The following is a 17,991-nucleotide window of genomic DNA, read 5'->3' on the forward strand; positions in this document are numbered from 1 at the left end:
TGGACTCCGAGCCGACCCTGGCTGTTTCAGCCTTCTGCTGTTGTCCTCACTGAGAGGGCTGGCCACGAGAAATCGCCTCTCAAAGAGGATAAGGCACAGAGGGTATTTTCCAGTGCTTGTTTCGGAGAGTCTCTGTTTGCTTGCCCCAACTTTGCCTCTTCTCTTTTGTAGTCACTAGACTCAGCTACAGTCAGGAGCGCGGCTCAGACGCTGAGCAGAGGACTTCCGGCGACCACACGGACCACGCCTATGTTTCACCTACCTTCACCAAGGGAGAAAGGGCGTTACTGTCCATCAGGGATAACTCTTCCTCCTCAGAGGCCAGCGAGAGCTCAACCTCTTCCGTTAGGATCTCAGACTCTCCACGCTTAGACTCCTCCTCCCCTTCTCAGGCTCAGGCTGAAAGAACGAACGTGCCGTCCTCCTACGATGGCGACCCTGCTCTGTCTTCCACCGAGCCGCTGGTCCTGCAGACATCCGGCCTTCCATCCTACGCATCCACCGTTCGCATGCCAGACACACTGGTTCTTGATGCCAGTACCAACCCTGCTGAGGACCCATCTGATGCAGGGGCCCCTTCACCTCTACCCTCACTGTCACTGCCCCACCCGTTCTCACCGACCTCACCATCAGCTGGGTCCCCCGCCCAGCAGCTGAAGTCTACCTCTGCCCCGACCACGCCTTTGCCACCCTCACCGTCGCCATTACCTATCTCCTTGACGGTGTCGGCTCTTGCCCCACCCTCTGCCTCACAGACCACCTTCCCACTTCCATCCTCTGCCCTTGCCCCTCACAGGGCCAGGGAGCCACGGGTGACTTCAGTGCAGATGTCAACCGTGGCGCCGGCCATCGCGCTGTTCCCCATTAACCAAACAGCGGACCCTAAGAACCAGGGCACCCCACAGCAAGAGGAAACCACCACAGAGGCAAAGTCGCCAGGCGTGGTGGCTCTGCCCACAGACTCTACCAAAGCAGTAACAGCGAGCCTCCCTCCAGGGACCCCGTGGTCCCCAGCCTTAATGGGGCTCTCCACAGAGCCAGCCACAAGCACCAGCTTAGTCCAGACGTCTCCAGCGTCGACAGCTGCCATGCCTCAGACTACTCAGCCTCCTGTCACCAGTCCCAGGACCCTGTCAAGTACGGAAGCTTTTACCCCAGGCTCCGGCACTGTCCACACTACTCCAGAGAAACAGCTCCTGCCCACCGATCCTGAAATTCTAGGTTCAACGGAAGGGGCCGTCACCATGGAACAGAGCCAAGTACCTGTGGATCGAACCACTCACTCAGTCCTTCTGACCACCACAGCCATCTCAGCAGAGGAAGTGACCACAAGGCTTGACCATGCAGAGGAGTCCAGCCCAGTGTCACATTCTCTCAGAACGTCTTCACCTCAAACCACAGGTGTCTCTACAGCTGCGGTGTTGACTTCCAGATATACCACCTTTGCTGCTCAGAGCACCCCACCACCGTCACCGACAGCATTGTCGCCTCCAACCTCAGGTGAAGCGCGTCTTAAAAAACACACACTTTGACCGTCAGGTCCTGTCCGGCACTAGAGCTGCAAGGGGCTTGGAGTTTGTGTGAATGTGCAGACAGGGCTAGTGTTTGAGACAGTGTCTGCTTTATGAACTAGAATGAATCCCTTGAAATGCAAAGCATGAAATATGGGCAGTAGGGGCCTAATATTTTCCTAATAACCCCTTAGATTACATGATTCTTTCTGAAGAGGACAGAGGACGTGCATAGTAGAAATGCCGTGAAATTGTCCAAGCTCTTCGAGCATGCCTGTAACTTAGCCGAGGTCTGAGTCAGGCGTGGCTGTGGGTTTGGACAGTGGAGAAACTGAAACTGACTTTTGCTAGACTAGGGTATAGAATGGCAGTAGAATTCTTGCCTGCCATACATGGCCTCCTGAAAGCCCTCTAGCACCACAGAAGACAAAAGAAGCTCTGGGGTGATCTGTTAGATGTAGGGGTGAGTTGAATGGCTGTCCTCTAGAAGAGAGTCAGTCAGCTCAGGGCCTTCTGGGGGTCAAAGGCTTCTGCCCATCAAGTGAGGCTCAGAGTTCTCTCTCTCTCCCTGATTCTGTTGCTAGCTGGCAGCCATAGAACATGTAAACAAAAGGAAGTCCAACAGACCTGTTCTCAGTGACTGCGTGACCAGAGCTTCTTTGCCTGGTACATAAGGTTATCTGGACGGCATGTGGAGGGTGCTGGGGTAAGGAAGAGAGAGCCAACACAGGGCAGAGGAAGACAGAAGCAGGATACAGGAGGATGTGGAGTTAGCGGTTCACTTGTCATCGGTCCAGAACTGCTGTTGGAGAAGGCAAGACTGGCAGCTTAAGTTGTACAGGGGAAGGAGAGGCATGTCACATGGTGGCTACAGCAGAGAGCTAAGTCAGTGGTACCGTTTCAGTCAGTCAGTGAAGACGAACCTGGTGGGCGGGGTCAGAAGCCATCCCCACTGCCAGGCTACAGCAACCCTTTCTCCACCATCTAAGTATGTCTAAGAAGTAAAAGATAACTGCTTCTCCAGAAAAAAAAAACCATTTCCACTGGCCATTTCATTCAGTTACCAGGTTCACCAGCTTCCCTTAGAGCAAGTGTTAGGTGTCACGGCTGCTGTAGGTGAGTGTTTGCAGCGTAGTCACTAAAAGCTATAGAGTTAGATAACGGGCACGGGGTTTAATGAAATAGGTGCTCCGCTCATGTAGGAAGCTAGGTAACATTTAAAGTATGGGGCCGGAGAGATGGCTCGGTGTTTGCTTAGAGTACATCCTGGTCCCGTAGTGGTCCTGAGTTTGGGTCCCGGCACCCACATGGAGCAACTCATAACCATTTGTAACTCCAACTTCAGGGGATGCAACACCTCCATAAACAGTGTGCCCGTGTGCTTTTTTTTTATCCTCCCCCCAACATACACATAATTTCAAAATAATGAATCTCAGCCACGGCCGTGAAGAATAAGGTTGCTATGTCCTGAACCATGTGGCCTGCAAGGAGCATTTAACATGCACGCTTGCATCCAGGGAGCCACGATCTAACATTTGAACACGAACGCAAACTCGTACCAGCAGCGTCCAGTCTCATTGCCTCTGTCTTCGCACCTCTTGGGACCCTGTTCTGTTTGAGTGGTGTGATTTTTCTCAGCGCGAGTAGACAGACATAAGCGAGGAGGAGATGTTTGGCGGAGCTGCCCTGACCTTGTCCCTGTTGTCCCTGTGATGTGCTTAGTCCACAGCTGTACCGTGAATCCTTGTCTTCATGGTGGCGAATGCGTCGTGGACCTCACCGGTCGTGGGTATCGATGTGTGTGCCCGCCCGCCTGGCAAGGGGACAACTGCAGTGTGGGTAAGAGAGGCAGAATACTTTCCTGTGGTGTTACCTGGGGCTACTGGGCTCTTCAAGCTTGGGTACCGTAACCCATAGCGGGCAGTTCGTGACCGCCTATAATTTTAGCTCCAAAGGAGCTGGACACCTCCAGCCTCTGCAGCCTCCAGCACTGAAGTGTGCACATACATACGCATAATTTTAAAATATCATCTTTTTTTAAAGAGCCTTTTTCTCCTAGAGTGCACAGGGGTAAGGTTTTTAGTTTAACGGTCTTCTTGCTTGAGTGTTGCATGCCTGGGTGTTGTTTGTATGATAATATGAAGGATCACAGCACGATACAGTCGAGCTCCTGGCCTGAGTCTGCCCCGCTGATTCTCTGCACCCTTGCAACACTGGCCCAGCCACGGCTCCCTAAAAACACCTACGCTCTCCCTCCCTGGGAGTTTACTCTGCTGGTCCCTCAGCTCAGTACTCTGCTGCCCTCCCCTAGCCTCCTCCCAAAAAGATCTGCTTATTGACGTCCCTTTTGTCATCTTTATTATTTAAATGTAATCGAAAACAGCCTTTAATTCTCCCCTGTATCAAAAATCTGCCGCTTCTGCTGAACATGTCTTTAATCCCAGCACCCCGGGGAGCCAGAGTTCAAGACCAGCCTGGTCTACAGGGTGAGTTCCGGGCCAGGTGAAAGGATGAGACCCTTTCTCAAAACAACAACCACCAAACAAAACTAGATCTATGCATCTCTTTGAACATCCAGATCCGGCCTTGTGTTCTGGTTGATTCTTTGTGTGGCTGCCCTGCCCTGACACATAGGCGCCCCTGGAGGACGAGGCTGGTTTCCTGTCCTTCCCTTGTACCATGCTCCACAGGGTGCCACTCAGTGTGCTCACATCACGATCCTTTGCCGCCCCGTGGACGTGCTCTCGTTTTCCTCCTCCGCAGACGTGAACGAATGCCTGTCGAGCCCCTGCCCTCCCCTAGCCACGTGCGACAACGCTCAGGGATCCTTCACCTGCAGATGTCCAGTCGGCTATCAGCTGGAGAAAGGAATATGCAATCTGGGTAAGAGAGTTCAGTCTGCCTCGGGATTTATTGGCTGTTTCCCTCCTAACCCAAGCCGGTATTTTTTCCCAAGCTAAAAAGCTCGGGAATCTTGAAGGAAGGAAACACCTCGCCTGTTTTCCCGACACTTGGAGATGCAGTGCTTTTCTTCACAATCTGTGGATGTACATTACATTTTTACACACTGAATTCCAGACATATCTATAAGTATATCCCTGTGTTACCGAGAAGCACAAATGTCTTCATGCCCGTAATATGCTCATTTGTGCATAACGTTATTTGCTCAACCATTCTGCCCTGCAGTTAAGAAAAAGAAATCAAAAAGGTATTCTGACTACACAGGGTTATTTGGTTGGTTCGTTAGTTGGGCTTTTTTTTTTTTTTTTTTAATTTTAGAGTGAGAAAAGAGTAAAAGTCTGATTTTCCTCTGTGTGCACACATTCTTCTTGTTTTTAAGAGAGGCCCTCAAATTGTTAGGCACAGAAAGATACATTTTGACGGAGCTGCTGCCTGGAATCTGGCCACGACATTGGTCATACTTTGTTCCTCGTTTAACAGGTCCATGAAGCTTGTTGATTTTACATTGACCCTTTATCTCACAGGTTAAAAAGCAGAGAAAGGCACCAAGGCATTTCTACTAAGGCCCTGAGATGTTCAATGGCCAAGCGTGGGTCACGGCCTGAAAGAGGCCTGATTTCCAGCCCACAGTCCTTTCTATTATACAACAGTGTATTTAGTGTAAGAGGGTTCTTGCAGGCAGGACATGACCCTGTTAGGTTGCTGAACTTAACCCCTTGCTTGCTGGAGAAATACAGTTTCAAAGCTGCAGCTGTCAGGTAAAATAATTCACCTTTGAATAAGCTTCAGTTGCTCAGCATGTGGCCTCATACACAATTGATTGGTCCATATTTTGGGGAGAATGGATGTCATTGTCATCTGCAGCGCTATCTGCACGAACCCCTATTATCCATAGTTGGAAGGGACTTCTTGAGGCTGACACTCTTTTAAAATAAGAATTTTGGAATACTAGATCTGAGCATTATTTAAAAAAAAAAAAAAGAAAAGAAAAGAAAAATCTACATATGTAGACCTAAGTCAGAAACAAGAAATCCTCTTACTCTAATAATTGATACGCATCTGGCTGACCCGTTTCACGTGGCCACAACCTGCAGGGAACTAGCTGAGAGTGAGCAGCTGAACAGTGAAGGGGCTGGGAATGTTTTGTCGTTGCTGTTTGTATTTTGAAGCCAGTGGAAAGTCCCCTTGCCAGGTTTCAAGTGCCTGGCTTTAGGCGCTCAGCCAACCACCTGCAGCGCCTCGGTCTCCTCATCTGTGAAATCAGATTACGGTGTGCTCCGCTCCTCACTCAGGGTCTTGGGAAGGTCGAATAAAATGACCTCTCTGTTTGAGCAAGCTCTGAGCGTGGTCAAGAGCCCTCCAGATGGGAGGCAACGCTCGCCAGACTGGATGCTATGAAAACAAACCACCCTCAAGACGGAGCAGTTGGGACGGTCAATAGTGAAATCAGCAGCTAAACTGAGATAAAGATCAGTCTTGGGGCCAGTTAGATGACTCAGCAGGTGAAGGCGCTTCAGGCCGTCTGACCACCTGAATTTGATGCTTGGGACCCACGTGATAGAAAGAGGAAACCTGTTCCCACGAGCTGTTGTCTGAATTTCCCATGGGGAGCTTGGCCCAAGAACACACACACACACACATATGCAGACGCACGCATACACAAAGCAAAGCAATGTAATTCTTTTTTAAAAATACCTGCCTTAAAGCTAGACGGTGCAGCTGCAGCCACGGAAGTTGTCTTGGATGTGCTAACTGTATTAGAAACACAGACACATCCGTGTCTTTTCGTGATGTCAGATTTTATTAACAGTAAGTTCACGAGCTACTTCGATTTCATTTGCTATCATTTGCCAAGTTATCCTGATTTCCCTTGATAGCTGGTCATTGGCAAACACGGGTTCTTTTAGTCCACATTTAATTACTGATAGTAATTCAGATCACACGTTACACATGGCTGTGTGTGTGTGCGTGAGACAGTGGCTGCCAAAGGGTTAAAGAGGCCACAGAGAAGTTCAAGAAGGTTAAAGAGACAGAGAGCTGACACGTGAGAAGAGCAGCCAGCAGTCAGATGAGTTGGAGAGGTGCGGAGGGGCACCCTGAGCCACTGTGGCCCTGCAGGCTCGAGCTGGGAGCGTGATGGAGAGAGAAGCTATGGAGGAGCAGACTGGGGAGGCGAAGCACAGGCCGCACGGTGAGGCCTTATGTAGAACTGGGTCCAGGTGGACAAAGGGCCGGAGGAGGCCGTGTCAGCGGTGGAGAGCGAAGCCCTGCAGTTACACAGACCCCGCGCACACTGGGTGATGGGATTCCGGGTTGCCGGGGCACTGCTGTAAGAGTGTCGGGCGTCCTCCTCTTTGTGGGGTGCAGGAGCAGGTGTCGCACCCTGCCTTGGTGTTTCCTAAGCTCTTAGGACCTCTCTCTCCAAGGAGAATTTTAGTACGCCCCTGTACTCACACAGACACAATCTAATTTGATACCCTTTTGCAAGGAGCTATTTATCAGTCTGTGCCCCATGGGTGGTATTGGATAGGAGGGAGTGTCCCTGTCCTCAATGTGAAATAGAGCCAAATGGTGCTCGTAAAATGGAGTCACCCAGGGCAAAGCATAGGCTGAAAGTTGCTGTTTTTACAATAAGCAGTAACTTAAAGCCGGGCACAGGCTTGTGTCTACAGAAATACAAATCCTTTCCAGGAAAGAGACAGGGTTCGGGGAGAGGATGGACAATATTACTCATGCTAAAAACCGAAGGCACGTTCAGAAAAACGTCTGTGTGCCTAGCCCTTTAACTGTGCACATTTCTGTGTGGAGAGTCTGGATTTGAACCCAGGCCTGTGAGAAGTGAGGCGACCGGGTCAGGTGATTTGTATACAGAGTATCCCACAGGTAGCCCAGATGGGAGCAGAGCAGTTCAGTTGCGCTAGCGTTTCCTTTTCAAGTCATTTGGCTTCATTGTCTGTAAACACCAGAGGAACATGCAAATTAGAGCATGCTGAAATGCTTTCGCTTGGCCAAGAGTGTTTTCAAAGAGCTGCCTGCTGTTTAGAAAGAGTCCAGAGCAGCTGTGGAACAAGCAAAGGATGTTAAATAAGGACCAGGGACTTTAGACGGTTAACTCTAAGATGTTAGATGTTTTCCCTGGCTCGCTTGACGGCCTTCCCCTTAATTCAGCATGTAAGCTTTCATGATAGAAAAGCCTCACTGGCCTCCACATCTTATTTTCTGTCTGTTCAGGGGAAACAGATGAATTTAATATAATGAATGGGAAGAGGCAGCTCTAAAATATGGACTATACTAAGTTTTGGTTGTCTGCCCATTTTCAAATCCCAGTCCAGAACCTCAGGCCAGTCAGCACAAACTGGTGTTTCCTAAAATGTTATTTTGAGTGAAGTGGGCCTTAAAATTAGGGGTGCTTTCACTTTCTGGACCTAGCAGCGTTTCTAGCATGGATTGTTTTCATTTTGTGGCTGATAACCTTTAGTACCTCGGAGTCTAAACCTCATACAAATGTTTGTCCTGCTCCTCTGTTACTCCTTGGTCACCTGCTAGAAGCGGAAGGAGTAGAATCATTACCCTCAGGAAGACGCACACAGATCATCCTGTGGGAGAATAAAGCTAGCCACTACAGAGGTTTACGAACACATAGCTTTCTGTGGTCTCTGTTGTGTGGCTTAATGGCAACATTTTCCCCTTCAGTTAGAACCTTCGTGACTGAGCTTAAGTTAAAGAAGACTTTTCTCAATGCCACTGCGGAAGGCCATTCCAACATCCATGAGGTGGAAAACGAGATCGCTCAAACAGTAAGTTCCCCGAAAGGACCCTTCACTCAAATCCTTTGTCTAGACTAGATCTCATTCAGAACTGGACACCACTCAGGGCCATCTGCATCGCCCAGACTCGCTATTGTGTTTAGAGGGAAAGTTCAAGGTGAAATAAGTGTCTTGGAAATAGAAGACAGGTATTGGGATTTGGTGGTGTCCGGGAAGAATGCTGCTTCAGGTCCGTCTTCATGTGCGGTCCCTACCTGCTAGGCTTTTTCATGTGCAAACACGGAGTTGACAGGCGTGGTGATGGCCTGCACCAGGGCGGGCTGCAGATGAAGAGGAAAGACGCAGAGAGCCTTGTGTTCCATCTGCCATTGACACCTGATGTGACCCCCTCCTTGTGTTCCCGGAGCTTGGAGGAAGGCCACTGTCTCCTCAAAGAACGCCAGGGGCCTGATAACTAATTCCTGTTAGCTGGGCTTGGGAGCTCCTAATGTAAATTATCTGGGGGCCTTGCCATGCTGCTGTGCCCCTCTTTGCTTTTCTATCAGGAAAGAGAGAAGGAGAAAAGGAAATGAGAACGAAACCCACACAATACATTTTGTTCTCAGCTGCCGCCCAAGACAAAGATTTGGTGTTTGGGAACTGAAATTTGCCATTACACTAAATTAGAGATGAAATTAAATTAGATTTGCCATTACATTGAATTAAAGTTCCTGCATTAGCCAGGAATTAAGTGTTCTTTTAGGACTGTGGATTTTATTTGTATTTTAATTGCATTTCTGTCTGTTGAGCGTTTAATCTGTGACAGGGACTGTACCAGATGTTCAGTCCTGTAAGAGGATAGGTAACACACTGGAGAACTGGGACTCTTGGAAGCCGATGGCGTTGTCTGAGTCCACGAGAAGTAGAAACGGAGTTGAAGCAGTCCACTAACTAACTGAGAGTCTGGGGGTCTCCAAGAGCACTCTGAATTTCACTTTCACTTCACTAAGAGGACCCACAGAACTTCTTGGAGGCCATTAGCTTCACAGATACGGTTCTTTGCACTGAAAGGTTTTAAGTTCAAATTAGCTAAGGGAAGAGCTGCACGAGACAGAGTCGGGAAGGTGGGGAGGGGAGGTCCCAAACGCGGAACTTCTAGTTGTTCTGTCCCTGTGGTGCTACTGACGTCCTTGGTTCCTCTTGGTGACAGTGTGTGACGTAATGGAGGACTGCCAACCGTGGGCTTACCTGAGCCTCCATGTCTGAAGCATTTATTTGGACTTTTGTCACAGAGACACGGTTGCCTACCCGTTTGGCTGACTGCAGTCCCTCAACCCTCTAGAGGCTGAGCTGATGTTGTGTAACCCAGAGTTCCCTCTAGTGTCCACACTACTGATCATATGGTACTGACAGGAGCTATGCCAGGTACCCTAGCATGACCCAGGACTCCCAGCTCAACAAAATTGTTATTGTTAAGCAGAGCTCTTGAGTAGTATCTTAGAAACTGACTTGCAAGGGTAGAGGCGTGACCTCTCTAGCCAAAAGTAGATTCACCTCTCCCGCTGGTTATTCTGTAGATAGATATTTTCTTCTAATGTAGTGTAGGCTGTGAGGGCACCGTGCCAAATCGCAGTCCTTCATGTTACACTGAGCCATAACACACTTGACCCCAACTAACAGTGAAAAATTAAAGTGCCATCAGGGAAGCCGCTGGAACGGGCTTTCCCAAGATGGGATTCTGGTCATACCTGGGTAAAAGGTCAATAATAAAGCAATAATAATCATTGCTACTAGAACTTGAAATAACGTGACGTTCAGACCCACAAACCATTTGGTAACATTACAGGCTTGACTCCATCTTCCTGGTTAGAGGGCTCTGAGCCGCTGGACTTTGCAGACAGGTATAAACTCGCCTCCAGCCATGCTGTTAAGGAGGAGGCACACACGCTGTGTGCTGAGAGGCTTTCTGCTCTCTCTGGAGCACAAGGCAAACACAGCGCACGAAGCTCTTAATTTGTTCCCAACAAAAGAGCTCTTGACCCTCGTCATGTAATTTCCCACAGAGAGTCTTTCTGAGGAGGACCTGTGGTTGAGTTAGGTCAACTCATTGCAGATGAGGAGATGCCTGTGGGGCCCGTCAGACCTGGGGAGCTGAGAGGAGCTGAGCCTTTTCAGAGAGTTTGTTCATTATGCAGAGCCAAAAAAAAAATGTTGCTTGGGTTTTGTGTTTTTTTTTTTTTTGAAACCCTGGGTCTTCGAAGGGATCTTCTCCTTTGAAGATGTTTTGTTTCCAAGGGTGCTGCTCAGCACATTTCCCCACGTATCCCCTATCTGCCCTGCTGCCTTTGTTCTTGGGAAACAGCAGAAAGATATTCAGGAGGGCTGGAGCTGGAGGGACACAAAAGCCACACTGCTTTGGGTAGAGCTGCCTGCTGATAACTTGATGGCTAGAAACTACCCATTTGATCCTGGAAATAGGAAACAGCTTCTTGGCTCAAGGATTTTGTCTGACAGTCCTGTTCTTCATTTCAGTTAAACGTGTGTTTTTCAACACTGCCTGGTTACATCCGCTCTACAGTCCATGTGTCCAGGTAGGAAATGGGAGTTTCTTTTGCTTATGAACCTGTCTGTGGAATGGGGGGGGAGGATTGTTCTCCCATGTGTGATCAAAATAAGGCCAATCCCTGTTTTACACTGGGTAACTCAATGCCAAGGTCACCACCGTACCTTTGCGCTCACCTGTTCTTCACCGGGAGAACGGCAGTAACATTTACTTTGCAAACTGCCCCGGGACCCATGTGTCATTTTCGGTCAGTTAAAGCCTTGCTGACTTCACCCACAGAGAGCCCAGTACAGCGGTCATCTCTCTGCAAACCACTTTTGCCTTGGCCTCCAATGTGACACTCTTTGACCTGGCTGACGGGATCCAGAAATATGTCAACTCCTGCAGGTCCTCTGCTGAAGTGTGCCAGCTCTTGGGGTCTCAGAGACGGATCTTCAGAGGTAAGGAGGGAGTCCTCTGGGAGAAGCCTGCCCTTGGCAGCCTTAGCAATGGGAGGCGTTTGGGGCTCGGGCTCCTTCACAGAGCCTGTCTTGAGAATGTGTAAGCACAGGCCTTCACGACACTCAGAGGCACACAGTTTGGTCTGCACACGGGCCTTTAGAGTGTCTGCTCCTTGGCATCTGGCTCCTTCCGCTTCTTCTATACAGCACAGGGTGAAAGGGGCTGATGGCACAAAAAGATACAACTCCTGTTTCCTGGGGAGACAGAAAGTGACATACAGAGTGTGTAGACTTGTCAGCAGTCCAACAGCCTTCATACAGTGGTTGCTAAGTAGAAACAAAGACCCTAGAGACATTGGCCTGTCTCTTGTTTGTTTTCTATCATAAAAACATACAGCCATCAAGAGTGCAAGGCAGGATGCTCCCAGGAGTGCCAGAGTGATGAGGGGCTCCCGTCTTTGGTTCTTGTGTTGTCAGAGGCCCTTGCCCTTGTGTTGGGGTAAGGCCAAAGAGGAAGGTGATGAAGGACAAGTCTGGAAGGCACAGTTGCATCTTGTGGAGATGGTTTTACAGCTGGGAGAGGAAAACTTGCTGGAATCTGAAGCGCCTCTAGGCAGAGAGGGCTGGTCCCTCTTGGTGAATTATAAGTGATCAAAGTGGACTCTGGTTAGCTCTTTGCACCACTGGGTGAGGGCTAGCAAAGGAAGGAGACCTCAGGCTAAGCCTCCCCATCTGGCATCCAGATGTTAGACATAAATTGAAGGGATCTGGTTTTGGTGCCGTATCCGCCGGATAGTCTAGGACATTCCCAGTGGGTCAGGATCCTGTAACTGCTGGTCCGGAGCTTTCCTCGCACGAGCAAGTGCACTGCAGAGCTTGGGGCTGGCACTTACCCTTCCACTTTGAGGTAGACTCTAAGGGGTTGGCTACTTAGCAACTGGGGGGGGGGGGAAGGGGAAGGACCAAACATAGTAGAGTTGGAGGTTCTCATCTCACAGTTCCATGCCCTGTTTTAGTTTCATGCTGGAAACTTGAAGGGTCTCTGGTTTTATGGTTTTGTTTCTCTTGCCGAGGACTCAAGGGTACCATGTGTCTTTTTTGTTTTTCTCCCAGTGAGGTAGGTACCCTTCAGTTTGCTAACCGTTTCTGGACTGCACTTTGTGTGGTCAGCACAGAGCCAGGGTATTTTTCTGCTGCCAGCCCAGGCATCTGTGCTTTGCAGATCAGATTGGCTAGGTTGTATGGATTTGCCAGAGCCTGTCCCTGGCATCAGTGCCTGCTCAACCAGCTGCCTTGCTTGGACTGCCCCCGTGTGGTTTATAGGAAGACTCCCGTCACGGTGCAGCCTTCCAGCTGCTCCCTTCCAACCCCTTGAGCCTAAAGACAGCCATGCCTGTTAGCCCAAACTAGGCTTGTGTCACAGTTTTTCCTCTAGACCTTCTCTGGGTTTTGCCAAGAGATCCAGCTCTGTCTCTTGGTACTTTTTCTGGAGCTAGAAAGGTAGCTAGACCAGCAGGTACCACACATCTGGGTTTCTGGCATATGGGCTGCTCTGGATATTGCCACGGGCAAAGAGGGTTTTCTCTCCTCAGTTCACAGCATGTCCACCTCTCTCCTATCAAAGCACGTCAGTTCTCATGGTCTCCTGAGGTTTAGTTAGAGACCACAGAAATCCCCCGTCAATTGCCTCAACCCTAGGCTCACGTGAGTGCTCACTGTCTATTTTGACGGACGTTATGCCCAGGAAAGGCCATGGGAATGGTGACCACAGAAGACTCACACCACCAGCGATCGACCTGGCTGAAACTCTGCCTGGTCCTGTTGGGTGGCTTTTTGAAAAAAATGTTCCTTGAAGATGGCTGAGGAAAGCGGCTCCTCGTTGCAGGGACAAGATCTGTCCTCCCTGTTCAACGGAAATCTCATGGTGGGCAGGAAATGGTTGCTTTGGTGTGGCGATGAATATTTGCCGGCAGCCCAGATCAGTAGCCAGGGTGGAAAGAAAACTGAACATTGGTCTCCAGAAAAATACCTCCCCAGGCAGGGCACTTCCCAGGCTGGGATGGCCTGGGAGACTCTTTGTCCTGAAGGTGTTGTTCTCTGCTACGTCTGGTTGGCTGGCAAAGCCTTCAAAGGAGCCAGATGCGAGGCCGTGGAGGCTGGGTTCCTCCCTGGTGCCAGCTCTGCAGAGTTCGCCTGGTGAGATTTTTTTTTTTTTTTCCGTTTAAAGTTCCCCCTTTAAATACAAACTTTCTACAACAAACAAAGGAACTCCGACTTAACACGTCAGCTGCCACTGATAAAGGCAGGAAATTCAGCACCGAGAACTGAAACCATGTCCTGACTCGCCCCACTGGGGGCAGGAGGTCTGCGGGCCTCGGTTCTCAGGACCCTGGAAAGGGGAGGATGCTGGGAATTCTGCACCGCTCAGGCCATCAGGCCTGACGTCTGCTCCCCTCACCAGAACTTGCCTGGGCCAGGGTTAGTTTTGCAGTGTTAGCCGGAACCATCTTAAGAGCTTGGGGTCCTTTCTTTGAGAGAGAAGGGAGACCGACGCCCACTCTTCACTGTGAAATGCATTTACTTCCCACCTCGTCGCAGCCCTCTTCTCCTGCTGACTGCTGTTCGCCCCCACCAGCCTGTCTTAACAGCCTGGCACACATCTGTCTTAACTCTGCCTTGGGCATGTGTAGTCTCCATCAAGTTGGTCTCATAATTCTGTTCTTTCTGTGCACCCGTTTACATTCGCACCTTCGCCTGTCTTGGGTGGTGAAAAATGTTCCCCTCGTTGTGTTTGCTGTGTAAACCCTCACAGAGGACCATGTGCCCAGCAGTGGATACTTTTTGACACTAATGAACTGATTCTTCATCAGCCATGAGGTGAATAAAGCCCCTATGCACATGGACACAGCTTCAGACTGGGCTCCTTCCTTGAAGCCTCTGTTTCTCCTGGTGATGGTGTGGTGACTGGTGGTCCAGGAGGACCTCCCCTCACCCTACCCCATGCTCACCTACCAGTCTCTGTGCTGAAGACCCAGTGCTGAACAAACCTTCCCACCACTGTAGTGGGAAGACCGACAGACAGACAGCTTCCTGCCAGCCCTGGAGATTCAGATTACCGTTTAAACCTTGACCCTGTAGTAAACCCCCAAAAGGCAGCAAAGCAAGCTGCCCTACCACAAGGAGTGATCCCGGGCCCCTCGGTCACTGAGCGTCCGGACACGCTTCCCCTTGAGACTGGTCTGGCCGGCACTGGTTGGTTTCCGTCCAAGCTATCCGCCCCGTAAGAAGATGGTCACATTTTCTGGGTTTGTCCCAGCTCCCCTACCTGCCCTTGCATGCAGGCCTTTAACGTGAAGGTACACTGAGGCTGCGCTTGCAGGCTGGGAAGTGCCCTTCCCCTCTTCAGGTTGGTTTCTCCACAGGGAACACTTGTGACCAGAGAGGGCTTGGCAGAGGCTGGACAGGGCCTGTGAGAGGAATGTGGCTCTGAGGAGACTCTGGGAAACTCTCCTGAGCCACTTGAAAGAACAAGTTCATGCGTTGTCAGGTGGGAAGGGGAGGTTTGGTTCGGTCTCACTGTCTTGTTTTCACATCCCAGCGGGCAGCCTGTGCAAGCGGAAGAGTCCAGAATGCGACAGGGAGACCTCCATCTGTACCGACCTGGATGGCGTCGCACTGTGCCAGTGCAAGTCCGGCTACTTTCAGTTCAACAAGATGGATCACTCCTGCCGAGGTAGCGACAGGGTCCCCTGCAGTTCTAGATGCCTTCCTGAGACAGGCAGGCGCAGGGCATGCCATGCCGGTGGGCTCTGCTCTGGGTGCAACGCTTCTACATTGGGGGTCACCGGTTCTTGCTATTTGGCTCACAGCAGGGATGAATACAGTGTTCCCTCGCATGTATCTCCTGGCGTGTGCTGGTCTACCCAAAGTCCCATCCACAGGGAAAGAAAGCGGAAGCTGCCACAGGGGTCCCCTTCCTCCCTCTTCCAGATAGAGGGAGCTAGAAGAAATGTTTTTATCCCCAGAGATCTGTCTGATGCCTGCTAATCATTCAAGGTGGAAATACAGGCACGGAGCTGGGCCTGGCACTTTCAGGGGCCACTGTGGCTCGGTAGCCAGTGTTCTCACTGATGCCCAGGACACAGGTGTCAGAGCCACGTTCCGCCTCACCTTTCAGGTGTCATCTTGAGCAGATGACTTCGTTTCTCTGAGCCTTGGCTCCTCTCCTTTGAAACGGGTGTGGTGACCCTCGCTAGACACCCCGAGGATGACAGAAAGCCCTGTCTTGAGCCGTGCTTTGTAACCCGTGGGCACTTGGTCTCGCATTTATCTAGGTTGTCGATAGTTTGACGAGTTATCCTTTTAAAGATTGCTTGGTATGATGGAGAATAGAAACCGAATCCTGCCCGCTCTCTAGAAGAAGCTGGAGTTCGCTCCGTTTGAGACCAGGACCGCCCTCCGTGAGCGTGGTCCAGAAAGTTTGCCCTAAAATGAATCCTATTCAGATCCAGAGTCCTGTGTTCCCTGGCTTCAAGGACTCCTCCAGTCTGTGGTGAACAGGAAGGCCAGCAGTGGGCAGGCTACTTTTTCACAGAGCGCTGTCTCCAGTTACGACGCGGATGGCACAGATTTCCTCCGAGTCAGCCTCTTTCTGGTGACAGGTGTACAGGGATCGAAATGAAAAAAAAAAAACCACATACAAGGGCAAGGTGATGTGCCTCCTCGGTCAGGGCTTCCGCTTACAGGACTCATTTCACCAAAAGTATATAAATATATACTTGGGGGCAGCACTTTCATCTCGAACCTTAACCCCTCTGATGGTGTTAGGTTTAGATAGGGATATTTCTTTGAGATTTATTTATGTATTATGTATACAATATTTTGCTTGCATGTGTGCCTGGAGGCCAGAAGAGAGCACCAGATCTCATTATAGATGGTTATGAGCCACCATGTGGTTGCTGGGCATTGAACTCAGGACCTCTGGGAGAGCGGATAGTGCTCTTAACCTCTGAGCCATCTCTCCAGCCCAGAAAGGAAATTCTTTAGAGGCGGGCATTGTCACCACTCTGCAATGGACCTGTGATAGGTCTAGGAAAACACCAGCTTTCTAAGTTGGGCATCAGGCCTGGCTTGATTGGTCCCTGGCATCCCATAGCCGTGTCAGACTGTTGGTTGGCCTCAAGAAATAATGGGCCTAGTTCCTTCTCACCTGCTTTCCCACCCTTCTTAGAAACGGGGGCTCAAGCTTAGCTGCATGTGGGAAGGAGAAGGCACTGAAGTCCCGAGTGTTGTGTTGTGCTGTGTGCTATGGTGCCTGTGACACAGATGAGCAGGGCAGTGGGCGGCTGGAGAAGCTGGCCTCAAGAACAGTACTTCAAGGTTGGCCCTGCCTATCACACTCCCTCCTGACTGGCTTGGGCCACTTTTTTCTAACTTCCAAGTCAGCAGTGCCCTAACCTGTGTCTTAGCATTAGTCATAGGACGGCCAGAGGTTGCCTTGGGGAAGCATCTATAACAGCAGCTGTCAACCTTCCTGAGGCTGCAACCCTTTATTGCTGTTCCTCATGGTGTGGTGACCCCTAGCCATAAAGTGTTTTTGTTGCTTCTTCATAACTGATTTTGCTACTGTTTTGGATCATAACGTAAGTGTCTTTTTTTTCTGATGGTCTTAGCTGACCTCTATGAAAGGGTCATTTGATTCCCAAGGGGTCGTGACTCACAGGTTGGGAACCACTCCTTTATAAAAAGGACCTCTTCTTTGATTTTATATGTAGCTTTGGAAGTATGGCAAAGACAATATAGTGATACCTTGTGTGAGACAGTAAGAGGCATGTATGCATACCATATAAAAAAACTTAGCTCGAGTTGCAGAAATTTTGAAAACAAAACACTGCATATCTCACTCCTCTGTTTACATAGAGATTTGGTTGACTTTGAGATGACCTGAGGAGAAAGGTGAGAAATGCTCTCACTTTGTAGCCCGAGCTCACCTGGAGTTCAGTGTAAAGCCTAGCCTCAAGCTCATGCTCCTCCCGTCCCAGCTTCCCAAAGGATGGCAGGCCTAGGTCACCACGATGCCTTTCAGGTTACCATCAGCCTTCTGTTTGTCAGGTAATGACCGAGAGCAGCAGGAGAGACCCTGGCTAGCCTTGGGGCTTGTTCCCGAGGCCCCACGAGGCCCTTGCTCAGCAGTGGTCATGGCCACCAGGCCTCTGATGAACAGGTTCTAGAGGTTTATGGACGCTAACCCTATCAGATGGCTTAGCAGTGACACCTTCTGGCCATTCGCGCTGGCCAGACAGATCTAAAATAAAGTACGTGCCCTTCTGTATTTCTTAGCTCCCTTCCATCTAGCAACCTTTTTTGACTCTCTGACTAGACTGAGATTAGCACTGGTAATGGGTTTTTTTGGGGGGAAGGGAGGACTGGTTTTTTGTTTTTGTTTATTTGATTATTTGTTTGAGGCAGGGTTTCTCTGTACAGCCTTGGCAGTCCTGGACTCGCTTTGTAGACAAGGCCGGCCTTAAACTCACAGAGATGCACCTGCCTCTACCTCTCAGAGTGCTGGGGTTACAGGTGTGTGCCACCACAGACAGTGTGTTGTTTTTTTAAGATGGGGTTTTACACTGTGTGGCCCTGGTTGGCCTTGAAGAGAGATCTGCCTGCCTCTGCCCTCTTAGTGCTGGGATTAAAGGCATGCACCATCACATCTGTCAATCTTTCATTTTAATTTTATGTGTTTGTGTGTCTCTGTGTGGATTACATGTGTG

General features: G+C 50.0%; 1 protein-coding gene across 2 annotated transcripts in view; it reads left to right on the top strand.

Annotated features, from left to right (window-relative positions):
- Heg1 (heart development protein with EGF like domains 1) overlaps positions 1–17,991 on the top strand; it is a 78,069-nt gene that overhangs the window by 36,978 nt on the left and 23,100 nt on the right. For both annotated transcript variants that reach the window (XM_021640267.2, XM_060370280.1), the window contains exons 7-13: positions 172–1,500; positions 3,234–3,350; positions 4,275–4,394; positions 8,166–8,269; positions 10,751–10,809; positions 11,061–11,221; positions 14,820–14,954. In XM_021640267.2, the coding sequence (XP_021495942.1) occupies positions 172–1,500; positions 3,234–3,350; positions 4,275–4,394; positions 8,166–8,269; positions 10,751–10,809; positions 11,061–11,221; positions 14,820–14,954 (2,025 nt within the window). The remainder of the gene's footprint in view (positions 1–171; positions 1,501–3,233; positions 3,351–4,274; positions 4,395–8,165; positions 8,270–10,750; positions 10,810–11,060; positions 11,222–14,819; positions 14,955–17,991) is intronic.

The sequence above is a fragment of the Meriones unguiculatus genome, chromosome 17, assembly GCF_030254825.1.
Source record: "Meriones unguiculatus strain TT.TT164.6M chromosome 17, Bangor_MerUng_6.1, whole genome shotgun sequence".
Classification (NCBI taxonomy): domain Eukaryota; kingdom Metazoa; phylum Chordata; class Mammalia; order Rodentia; family Muridae; genus Meriones; species Meriones unguiculatus.